Source organism: Rousettus aegyptiacus, unplaced genomic scaffold (genome assembly GCF_014176215.1).
Source record: "Rousettus aegyptiacus isolate mRouAeg1 unplaced genomic scaffold, mRouAeg1.p scaffold_m13_p_5, whole genome shotgun sequence".
NCBI classification, from domain to species: domain Eukaryota; kingdom Metazoa; phylum Chordata; class Mammalia; order Chiroptera; family Pteropodidae; genus Rousettus; species Rousettus aegyptiacus.
Window position 1 is genome coordinate 79727105 of NW_023416308.1, and position 13260 is coordinate 79740364.

The window sequence follows — 13260 nt, forward strand, 5'->3', positions numbered from 1 at the left end:
AACAAAGGATAAGAAAAGTATGATAAGTACGCTAACATTTATTTTTGTCTTTTATAACAAATACATATACATATATTCTTGTCCATGAAAAAATATATATATATTTCTGAAAAGATTCCCAAAAAGCCAGTATTACTGGCTGCCTGTGGTGGAAAGGAGGGGATTTGGGAAGCCCGAGGATGGGAGTCTTACTTTTTATTGTTATTTTTTATTTGATTTTTTACCATGTGTATGCATGACATTAAAAATAATATCAAAATACTGTTAAAAGTACATTTTGAAAGTGTTGATGTCTTTCATATGTATCATTTTTGAAATTCTACTCAAAAGAAATATTCTGAAAAGTAAAATATTGGTGAGTAATTTATGAAATAGACAAATATAGGAAAATAAGGCAGTCATTAGAATTAAGATAACACATTGTTTTTGATGATATTGGAAAGCCATGGTCCATTTATTCATCCATGCAATGTATTTTTACTGAGTGCCTATTTTATGTCATAGAATGTACTGCTATGAGACAAAGGCAAGCTACAAAGTTATCTTAACATATAATGTCAACTGCTTAAACATAAAACATAAAAATAGAAGTAAACCAAATATTAATATTTATTATCTGTCAATAAGAAGATTGTTGATATATTTGTACATGCTTCTTAGACAAACAAGTTGTGCTGACAAATAGCTGTTTTAACCTTCCTGTTTAGAACCAATTTGGCCTTACTTTATTGCTCTTCTGTGGAATAGTTCCAGGAGCCAAAAGAAACTGAGAGTCATTCATGAATGAATAAAAGAAACTGGGTTGTTGGGAGTCTCTAATCAGGACCCTCAGTTGAACTTACAAATGCAACTTCCTTTCTATTTCAGTTCTATGTACAGACCCTGAGAATGGGACACCTATGCCATGGATACCTCCACCAGTGTTACCAACAATTCCAGCCTCCAGATTTCCCAGTTCATCTTGATGGGGCTCCCAGGCATTCATGAGTGGCAGCACTGGCTCTCCCTGCCCCTGGTTCTGCTCTACATCTTAGCTCTTGGTGCCAATCTCCTTATCTTCATCACCATCCTACATGAGCCCTGTCTGCATGAGCCCATGTACCATTTACTGGGCATATTAGCAGTGGTGGACGTTGCCCTAGCCACCACCATCACACCCAAGATTCTAGCTATCTTCTGGTTTGATGCCAAGGTCATCAGCCTCCCTGAGTGTTTTGTTCAGATCTATGCCATCCACTTCTTTTTCTCCATAGAGTCTGGTATGTTCCTCTGCATGGCAGTGGACAGATACATAGCCATCTGTCAGCCCCTTCGATACTCCACCATAGTCACTAAAGCTTTTATGGTCAAAGTTACAGGATTCATGGTGCTTAGAAGTGGCCTATTGACCATTCCAGTGCCTGTGCTGGCTGCCCAAAGACTCTACTGCTCCAAGAATGAAATTGACCACTGTCTGTGCTCTAATTTGGGGGTGACCACCCTGGCTTGTGATGACATCACTGTAAACAAATTTTACCAACTGATCTTAGCATGGACCCTGGTTGGCAGTGATATGGCTTTGGTTTTTTCTTCCTATGCTCTAATCCTTCACACGGTACTGAGGCTAAACTCAGCAGAAGCTATGTCCAAGGCTCTGAGCACCTGTAGTTCCCACCTCATCCTCATCCTCTTCTTCTACACAGGTATCGCTGTGCTATCTGTCACACACCTTGCAGAAAAAAAGATTCCCCTTATCCCTGCACTCCTTAATGTGCTGCACAATGTCATTCCCCCTGCACTCAACCCTATGGTATATGCCCTCAGAACACACAAGCTCAGACTAGGCTTCCAGAGGCTGCTTAGGCTGGGTGAAAACATGTCTACCAAGTAACTCCAGCTTTAGAAGGTCATTAAGGTATAAGGAAAGGAAAAGATTTTAACTCTGAATAGACCTGGTTTGTAATCTTCCTTCATCTCTCTCTAGGAAAAATTGGCCAATAACATCATAAAACTGACAGCCTCATGAATTGAGGCATATGGAAATTACCACGAAATTTCCTATTACTAGAAATAAGTAAGAGTAGAAAAATAAAATATTCTTGATAGTGTTGCCTCCCAGAGAGTGACACCCTTAAACACAGCTACCATACTTTCAGATATACACATGGAAAAATTCTAATTCTGTGGTAAAGTGTTCTTCCTAGGAAAAGAAAAAAATAATCCTAGAAAATTCCCTACAAATGTGGTTCCAGATAACCAATTAATTAAATCTTGATTAATCTCTACCTTTTTCATGTCTAACAAAAATGCACACTTTTGAGTACAAGAACCTTGATTCATGTTCATTCTGTCCCTTCTCTGAGCCGAGTATACAACTCCGTGTAGAATAGATGCTTAATAAATATTTTACTCATGATACAGTCAATCCTGAAACATAACATGGTCACTAAATTCTATGTAGCAAAGGAAATATCTTGGACCATGGTCTAAGAATGACTTCAGGAAGTTTGCATATGATTTCACCTCTTAGCAGCAGCACTGGGGCTGAAACATCGGAAACCATGAGCTCATACGCTATTGGTGAGAATGTAAACTGGTACAGCTGTTTTACAAAGCAGTCTGGCAGCTTCTTAAGTGATTCAACAAGAGTTACTATATAACCCAGGAATTCCACTCTTAGGTGCATACCCAAAAGAACTGAAAACACATGTCCATGTAAAAATTTGTATATGTATGTTCATACAACATAATAATAGCCAAAAAATGAAAACAACCCAAATGATGAATAGATAAACAAAATGTGATATATCCGTACAATGGAATATTATCTAACCAGGAAAAGTAAAGAAATACTAATACATGCTACAACATAGATGAACCTTGACATTTTTACATTAACTGAAAGAAGCCAGACAGAAAAAGACACATATTCTATGATTCCATTCATATGAATTGTGCAAAATAGGCACTTCTGTAAACACAGAAAGCAGACAAGTGACTGCCATTGGTTAAGGGAAAGGAAAAATGGGTAACTATTTAATGGATATATGATTTCTTTTGAGAGTGATAAAAATTTCTGTAATTAGAAGTGATAGTTGCACAACATTCTGAATGTAATGGAAGCCACTGAATTAAATACTTTAAAATGGTTAATGTATTGTGAATTTCACCTCAATTAAAAAACATTTTTTAATAAAACTTTCTTCTTATGATGTCTCTCCACTGCCTCTACTGACAAAATTCATCATCATTCCAATTGACAAGGTTTATTATTTAAAGGACCCAGATCCACTTTCACAGAGCAGGCCAAAATATATGTTTGTAACTTAGTCACAGTAAGTTGATTACAAGCATAGTTCACAGCCTCGACTGCTCATCTTCCATATGCACCCTTTTGTACACATTTGAACAATAAAACAACTTGATACATCTATTTTAAAAGATACAGATATTCTCGTATAAAGGAAGGAATTCTCACCCTTTCCTCAAAATAACAAGATGCACAGTCCCAAGAGTCATTGTATGCATTGCTGGATATGTAATCTATTTCTCTAATTCAATCAGAGTCCCAATGAATATTCTGTTACCTAAAGACTAAATTGTAGGGGGTTTTGACTTCCAGTCAAGATGGTGTAGTAGGTAGATACTGTGCTCACCTCCACTCACAACCACATCAAACCTACAAAAAACTACAGAAAAACCATCATTCACAAAGGCTCTGAATTTTCCATCATCCTGCTAAAGATTTAGCATCCTGCTAAGGATTTAGCACTTTTTTTCATTGGTATATCTTTCCATTAACCCTTACTCTTGGGCATAGAAATACTAAAAGAGATACTTCGGAGAATGCCCTGGGTTCCCAGCATAGTCTGCTTGTTGGTATTGTGTAGAAGCAAACTAATTTCCCCTTGATTATTGTGATTAATCACTCCAGATAACAGGTTAATTTTACTCTTTTTCTTTTGGTTCTATGATATAAGGCAGTAAATGGGTCTCTTCATATGTGGATATATAACCAGAGGGTCCAAATTAAAACATTTTTTGTTCTAATCTTATGATGACATTTGAGACATTTGTTTCCATTACCAGAAATGCAAATCGAAATCCAGAATATGTGCCTATCCCCGTCAGGAATCATCAATACCCTTCTGGAGCCAGTGAAATCCATTTGGTAGTTATATGTTATTCTGGATAGTGGTCTATAATGATCTTAAGTCTCTGGTTGTCCCTGTTGACAAACAGAATAATTTTGAGCTTCAGAGGGAGTGGATTTAACTGATTTATTGATTAATTGTCCATTATAGTATAACTAAAATAACCTCATAACCACTTATCTAGAACATTCACTTGTTGATTCTAGTCCACTTCTGAATTCAGAAGAGGACTTTTCTGATGATCATCCATATGCTCCTCTTTAAATTCTCCTTTTCCAAGTTCATAGTATTTCATAATCTTGCCATGTTGAGCTCTTTTTATTATTCAGTGATCTAAGGTCCAATTTAAGCCATATCAACAATTCATTGTCCGTGGTCAAAAAATGGGGTTAATTCTATCCCATTATATTGTCATTATCATTTAGTTCCTCTGATGCCATGAAGAAACTTATTGAGCAGATTTTACCTTTCCTTTGGGCAAGAAGATTGGTGAAAACTATCACAAAGAACATTTTTTCCCAGAGCAAACTGACATTCTGTCAGGGAAGGCAATTTTAGACATTTATAAATTTCCTTAGATACCTTGCGATTTCAGCTGTAGAGAATAAGCCTATGTGAGACATGCTTGCCAATGTCCTTCATTTGGAAATTTAAATCATTTCTCTCCACAGAATTTTTTAGTGTCCTGAACAACACATTGTTATTTCCAAATCCTTCTTTATTGTGACTTTACATTTTTATCAATATGTAAATTTATTAACAAACTTAAGAATGTAAATAATTACTATTCAACTAGAACTGATTTCCTGACCATGTTTCCTGACATTGGGTTTATTTGGTGTGATAAAAAGTGAATTTCATATATTTACTAAAATATATAATGTATTCTATCTCCATAAATTATTAACAGGAATTTAATTTTTATTTTAATTTTCTGAAAAAAGTTTTTTTAAATATTTCACTTATTTTTTTTGTTGCTTAAAGAATGCTGCCAGAAATTGTAAGTCAAAAATTACTAGAAACACATAACATTGAAATTCCTCTAGACTGCTCCCCAACTCACTCTACTCAATATTCATTCATCTATTTGACAAATATTCATTAAACACCTCCTGTATGCCAGGAATTAGCCTAGGCTCTGGGGATAGAGCAGTGAACAAGTATAACAAAAAGCATGATCTCAGGGAGCTTACATTTTAGAGTGAGAGAAAGAAAAGAAAAGAAAATGACTTTATAATATGGCACGGCATGATATATGCCATGGAGATAAAGCAAAGAATGATAGAGTCAGGGATTGCTGTTTTAGATCGAATGATCAAAGAATGCATCCCTCATTAAGGAGCATTTTATTTGAATACAAATTCAATATTACTTTTTTATTCCAGTTAAATTAACACTAAAAATACAATGTAATAGAAGGCAGGAGAGGCAAGTAGTCCTAGAAGGAACTAATAAGCATATAAATATTGAAGAGGGCTCAGGTAAGATTAAGTTCTAAAAAATATCCATTATTTTTGGCAATTTGAGGTCATTAGAAAGAGCAGTTTCTATGTGATGTTGAAACTAAAATTAAATTTAATGAGATAAGTATATAGAAGATGAGGATGTGGAAGCAACGTATACGGGTTACTCACAACCTTTGTGAAGCAGAAAATAGATAGGAGTAATCTCTGGAAAGGATATGAAGTACAGATACATTTTGAGAGAGAGAGATTTCAAAGCTTTCTTATAAGGAGGGGCATTATTCATCAGACAAGAATTAATTCATCTCTGAGGATCTTGGAGTGAAAAGCTGTCCATGAGGGGCTGCCCTGGGACTAGAGTCAAATGGTTCTAGTCCCAGAAATTACCTCACCAACCCATAAGAGCATTTTGGGTCTTATTCTCATTGCAATATGAAGAAGAACCTGGAGGATGCGTGGGACAGAGTAAGGAAAACCTAAAGAGCAGCACCTCAGGCATCTCACTGGTCTAATTTATACAACACCCCAGGCTTCAGGGGTGGCAAACAAGGACAGGAATCTGTTCTGAACAGCAAAAAGCTGAACACAGGCAGCTGAAGCCAGGAGAGCCCCTTCTAAACCCTTCCTGAAGTACAGTAAGTAAGCCAGCCTATGATCTGCATCCTGAGAGATGAGTAGATGAATGCGTCCCGTGTTCACATAATTCTGTCCTGATCTCTGAATTTAATTATATGCCTTCTCTTTGGCTTTGGTAGTTCACATTCCTTCTTTGTTTAGTAGTACCTCTCTTCTCTTGAACTCTACTTTTTTAGGGACTAAAATCTGTAATTCAGAAACAGGAAAGAAATGAAGCTGAGTTCTAAGTTTGTCAGTGAATACATGATAAACCAACAGGCCTAGAATAATAAATTCTATATCCGTGATTCTCAGAACAAAAAAAAAATACAAACAAAAGACTATTTTATTACTTTTTTAAGACATAACTTTTTTAAAAAAAGACTACATTTAATGTAAATTGTAGCTGAATTATCATTAAATTCAACCCCTAAAATTGAAGAAGTTTGCAATCATAATCATTTGACATTTGTCATGAATTTCTGGCCATTTCATTGATATGTGAAACAAAACTAGGATATATTAATATTTGTAAAGAGAGAAGATATTATGTTTGAAAGCAAATTTTTGGTCTACCTAGAAAATTAAAAATATCAATGGGAAAATTTAAAGAACTGACAATAGTTTAGCAAAACAAATAAAACACAAAACAAAATAAAACAAATACAACTGAAATATAATATAATATAAATAAAATAATAAATATAAAACATTTATTTTACCATCAACTGTTAATTGATTGATATAACAGAAAAAAACTCACAAAATATATAAAAGTGGCACAAGTTTAGTGGATGATTATAAAAGGAAATAACAAAACCAAAATAGTAACATTTTAAAAAGATAAATTCAATGGATTTCCATATGTTATAAATATACATTGCAATATATAATGCAAAAAAAAATATTCACTCAAAACATCCCAAAATATTAATAATCATTATAAGAACAGTTCAGAGGAACAAAATTTTAATGAACTTTTATTTAGGATTTAAACAAAGGCATAGAGGATCCATATTTATAAATGAGAAGACTTAATAGCATAAAAATGTCAACTTTTTTTCAAAATAAATCCACAGGTTTAACAAAATCTCAATCAAAATGTTACTTTAGACCTCAGCATAGAAATTCTAAGGTTAATCTGGAAAATAAACACATAAAAGGAACTTTAAAATTAAAAATAATAAGTAATATGAAGAATATAGTCCTGTTACGTATTAAATTTCTTATAAAACTAAAACTTTTAATTCAGTTTGATATTGACACAAAATCAGAAAGAAATAGAAACAGTGGATTGCCCAGAGATAGAATTTATATACATATAAATTCACTCTGTGACAAGAATGGCATAATAATCACTTAGTGAGAAATGTGAAAGCCATTGTTTAATTATTTAAAATAAATTTATGTACATGCCTCTCATTAACAGCAAAATTAATGTAAATAAATTGTGTCATAAAATCAAAATGTCAACCACTAGAAATTACAAGTCATTAAAAAATGAATATTGGTCAAAATTTTGAATAAAGAATGATTTTCTGTAATTATCCCTTGGTTCAATAATGGAATGTTTTAAGAATTTGATAATAGCTAAACAGATTATCTCCCCAGAATAATGCAAATATAGACAAAAATTTTCCATATCAATTTAGAAATTTTACAGAGTTCCACAAAGATCACCTATAAATTCTTGGTTCAAGTTCTATTCAAGCTTAAAAGACATAGAAAACACATAAAAGGAAAATAGTATGAATTTTAAAGGTGAAATATACATATATCAAAAATTATATATAAGCAGCATGTAAAACCAAACAAAAATTGGGGAAAATGTTATAAAACCATATGACAGCATTAGTGGCCATTGAAAATCAAGTTTATAAAAATTTTAAATGTTGGTAGAGTTTCCCAATATATTGAACTGTGTTAGCAAAAGCACAGAATGAAGAATTCTACTTACGTAAAACTTCACCTGTATAAAAAGACTGCAAAAAAAAAAAAAATGCTGAAAATTAAATATTCTATAATGTTAAAAATCATTACTTTCAGATACTGAAATTTTGATTTATAGTTATTTTTCCTAATATATTTTTTGGTCTGTAAAAGTGCAGTTGTTTTATTTTTCTTATTTTTCTTCACCAACTTCATGGGTGATATATGTTTATTATAATCTATAAATGCCATGGTTATTCATTCTTCACAGAGGAAGTGAGGGTTTGGAGCCCAATCTTACACTTAATTCCATCAAAAAATAAAAATAAAAACAAAGGCAGAGTTTTGGGAAAGGAAATACTGATTCTTAAATATTTGACAGAGTAAGGTAATATTCACAAATAAAGGTAACAAAAAGAACTCTCAAATATTGAAGGATTCCAAAAGTAAAATGCTCATATATTATTTTTGATAAAAATACTTGAAAATGTTCTACAATTCAAGAATGAACAAAATCAAAAATATAAGCATGAGAAGGTCCAAGATTACAGAGCTAAGAATGAACCATGAAATTACTTAGATTAAAAGATTTAAATGCGGATGACAAATGCCTGCTATATTTCCAACCTTTACCACACAAACACCTGGAAGTGATTGAAAGCTTGTTAGCAATTTTTTTCTTTATATCTTTAATTTATAAAACTTAGGATTTAAAATTTTAGCATTAAGTATGTCTTTATCATTATTTTCATAATCAGAAGAGGAAACAAATGATATTTCTAAAGGGAACTGACCTTTGGCTATTTGATGGAAAGAGTGCTGGAATTAAATGCAAAAGATTAAAATTTGGCTGACACTTTCTCATTTGTTAGTGTTCTCAATATATTATTCTTATCTAGACAAACCATTCAACCTCGGTATCCTCATATGTGAGTAACAACACCTGTTTGGTGAAAATTAAATGAGTTGGTTTTGTCAGAAACAATTTGCCAATCACAGGCACTATTTAAAAGCAAAATACACTCAGGGCTTTCATTGTAGCTACTTATTTTCTTCCTGAAGATTCCCAAGAATGAAGAAAACTTCTTTGCCTTCTAATTTACCTCCTGAAAATTTGGGTTCTTTATAAGGTACATGTTTTCTGCTTTGTGTTCCTATTCTCTACATATATAAAAAATCTATCCAGAATATCAAGAAAAGAAACCCGGTAAACTTTCACTTTTATTCTGCTAAAATCTTTATCTTTTGCCAAAGGTCTCTAGTGGGTTGAGGATACATTATATAAAAGGACTGAGTTTTCATGGTGAAATTCTATATCTCTAACACAAATGTTTGACCCTCAGCTGAACAAACCCAGCCTATTCCTGTTTCCCCTTAATTTGTAAGTAGATGCTGAGAAAAAAGACATGATATGAGACGCATACCACCTTGAGTATAACCAATAGTTCAAGGTTTCAGGTGTCTGTGTTCATTCTGTTGGGGTTCCCAGGCATTCATGAATGGCAGCACTGGCTCTCCCTGCCCCCACTTCTACTCTACGTCTTAGCTCTTGGTCCCAATCTCCTCATCTTGATTGCCATCCAACGTGAGCCTATTCTATACCAGCCCACATATCAATTCCTTGGTGTTCTGGCTATAGCGGACATTGGTTTGATGCCAAGGCCATCAGCCTCCTTGTTTTGTTCAGGTTTATGCTTTCAACCCTTTTATTTGCGTGGAGTCAGGCATTTTTCTCTCTATGGCCGTGGATAGATATGTGGCTATCTGTATCCCCTTCGGTACCCCACCATAGTCACTGAGGCTTTGGGGATCAAAGTCACATTGTCTATAACACACAGAAATGTCTCTATGACCATTCCATTGCCTGTACTGGCTGCTCAATGACACTACTATTCCAGGAATGAGATTGACCATTGCCTATACTCTAACTTGGCCATCACCAGTCTTGCTTGTGATAATAGGTTTTGCTAGTTGGCCTGGCTTATAATTGGGAGTGAAATGGGTTTGGTCTTTGCTTCTTATGCCTTGATTTAAATTAGCTCAGTGTTGAGGCTAAATTCTGCTGAAGCAACAACTAAGGCCTTAAATACCTGTAGCCCCCATCTCATCCTCATTCTCTTTTTCCACACAGATATTGTTGCAGTATCTGTCACCCATCTGGCTGGAAGAAGGTTTCCCTTTACCTCTGTTCTCTTCAACATGCTGCACAGTGTCATCTCTCCAGCCCTTAACCCTGTAGTGTATCCTCTTAGGACCTAGGAGCTGAGAGTGGGCTTCCAGAGGGTGCTTGGTTTGGGTGAGAATGTATCCAGACAGTGACAAGCTTTAAATGATAGAATTTTATAATTGGCATTACAGAAAAAGCCAATTATACAGGATCTGGAGCATAACTGTCCTGGGTTAAAATTGCATGTCTCTCAATTACTAGGAACATCAAGTCAAGTTAATTCATCTATGTTGTATAGCACATACTATATGCAAGGCACTGTTCTAAACATTTAACAAATATTAACTCATTTAATTGCCATAACAGCCCTATGAAGCAAGTATAATTGTTATTTATACATTTTGCACATGAGGCAAGAAAGTTGAGAAACTTGCCCAAAGCCAAATGAGAAAGAGGTTGTAGAGCGAGATTAGGAGCCAGCAATCAGGTTCCAGAGTCTCTGCTCTTTCTCTCTATTCAAACTCACTAATTTTTTAAAATGTAAAATGTAAAAATTAGATCGCAATAAAAAGGAATGATATTTAACTAAGTGAAATTATATATCACTTCTCTATCAATAAAAAAATTCTATTTAAAATTGGCAGCAATTTTCCTGATCAATGCTAAATACAGTAGATTTTAAATCCTCTAGAAAGAGTCACTCTGGAGGACCCTCTTAGTTATATAAGTCAAGAATGGGGCATAAACTATTTTGTCAGTTTACACAGTTTACAAACTCTTTGCCAACTTATGAGTCAATTTGCATTAAATGCTAAGAGGACAATTTCAACCACTTTTTTAATATTCAACATTACTTAAACTTCTCTAATGACTTAAAATCCCAATGAGGTCCTATGGTTCATTAACAGTATAAAGGACACCAAAATTATCTAAAGTGGAACTTAACCTGTATGAGAAATGATATAAGTTTGTGAACAGGAAGAAGAGAAGTTGTTAACATTGTTTTTTATTTATTTCAATGCTGGAATATAGATCATCAAGGATGAAATGTTGGCTCCAGGATGACATGTGGATAAGTTTAGAAGATTCTCCTGACCCAATCATGTGACATTATGGCAAACTTTGAGAAGAAAAGCCTAACTGTGCCAATAAACTTGGAAGCCCAACAGTGAGAACATTAAGCTTTTAAAATTCAAGAAATTGAATTATCTTTCCTCTGACACAGTATATTAGATAGCAAGAGCTTTAATATATCTATCGATAAGACAGAATTGGACCGTATGCTTTCACCTGTTTTAACAGTAATCCCACATGACAACAGAAATATTGGCAGCCGATAAACAGCAGTGCACTAACAGATGGTTCAAATGGCTTGTTTCTTTGTTCAACGTTTTAAGAACAGGAACAATAAGAAAGGGGTGACGGGTTAAAGAAATACCAATTACTAGTTGATAGATGGTCACAAGGATGGGGAGCAAGGCATATGGAATGCAGTTAGCATTAATGTAATGTTTAGGTGTAGAAGCAGAGGAATGAAAGAGCAATCAGGGGGATCATTTTATAAACTATATAAATGTCTAACCAATGTACTGTATACTTGAAACTAATAATAAAATAAAATTTTTTAAAAAGGAATGATAACTTAAAGTTCTTTATGTGTCAAAAGTCCTAGTCTTGGATCATAACTAAAATATTGAACAAATATCCATGAATCCATACTGACATAAATAAGTGATCCAATAAATAAATACATAGGGGGAAATAGACAAACCACCCGCGCAGAAAAATTCTTAACAATTTGTGTAGATAAACCATCTACAGGTAGGTGAAGCATAATTCCTTACTTCTTAAGTACATAGTGACCTCTTTCTAAAAGCCTGCCTTGGCTACAAGTAGGAAAAGGAAGGGGGGAAAAAGCCACCAAAACATGTGTTTTGAATGCCTAGATTAGATTTTTATACCATCTCTGTCAATATGCCCTGTCGATTACTCAAATGTTAACAATTTCTTAAATCCAGCTGACTTTCCAAACTGCAGATTCCCATGAAGACACAGGATTTTACAACTGGAGTTACCATGTGGCTGAGAGCCATAGAGACACACACTCCAGAGTCAAGAAAAGAGAAAGGAACTGAATTCATTATGCCTTTATTTTTTAAAACATTAACCGCTGAAATTAAGATACTCTATTTCTGAATTTAGAATCCAGAAATAACACATATATATGGGCAAATAATTTTTGACAGAAAAGCTAAGAAATCATTTTCAATAAATGGTGCTGGGAAAACTGGAAATCCACATGGAAAAGAATGAAACTAGACTTTAATCTCAAAGAAGTTTTTGTGAAGTTGGTCAGGGAAGTAAAAGCCAAAATAAATTAATAGGACTATATAAAACTAAAAAACTTCTGCATAGAAAAAGAAACTATCAACAAAACAAAAGGCAATCAAATGAATAGGAGAGGATATTCCAAAGAGTAAATAAGTTCCAAAGATTTCTGAATCGACATGACAAACTCAGCACTCGCTGTAGTTCCCTCGTCCCATTGCAAAACCTAGCAATCAATAACAATAAATTCAATAATAAATCAATCAATAACATAATGCAAAATGGGGAGCCATTGATGATAGAAGTATGGAAGAATAAAACCCCAAAAGGTGCAGGGAAAAGGACTGCTATAAAAATACTATAGATTTAGAGGGAGAAATGTCTGATACTGAGAGAATCAGAGGATCATGAGAAAATTACCAAACTGGTGATTAATGGGTAGGGCGGTAGGAATACCTAAGCATGTCTATTCTTCTGTACATACACTCTTAGACCAAGCAGTGGGCTAAAAGTCAAGCGATAGTGATGGATATTCCCAGAATATTGGAGATTGGGTCAGAAAACAGGGCAGTGACTCACATGGCTATAAACAACCATGTCCCATGAGGTATGGTGAACAAGCTCA

The 13260-nt window shown here is 34.1% G+C and overlaps 1 protein-coding gene and 1 pseudogene across 1 annotated transcript; both read left to right on the forward strand.

Moving 5' to 3' along the window:
* Positions 1-904: 904 nt before the first annotated feature.
* On the forward strand, positions 905-1870 carry LOC107504349 (olfactory receptor 56B4-like). The gene has a single exon (XM_016133486.1). It carries the CDS (start codon positions 905-907, stop codon positions 1868-1870), a length of 966 nt encoding a protein of 321 aa, XP_015988972.1.
* Positions 1871-2471: 601 nt separating this feature from the next.
* Positions 2472-10524, forward strand: LOC107504348 (annotated as a pseudogene).
* Positions 10525-13260: the final 2736 nt, after the last annotated feature.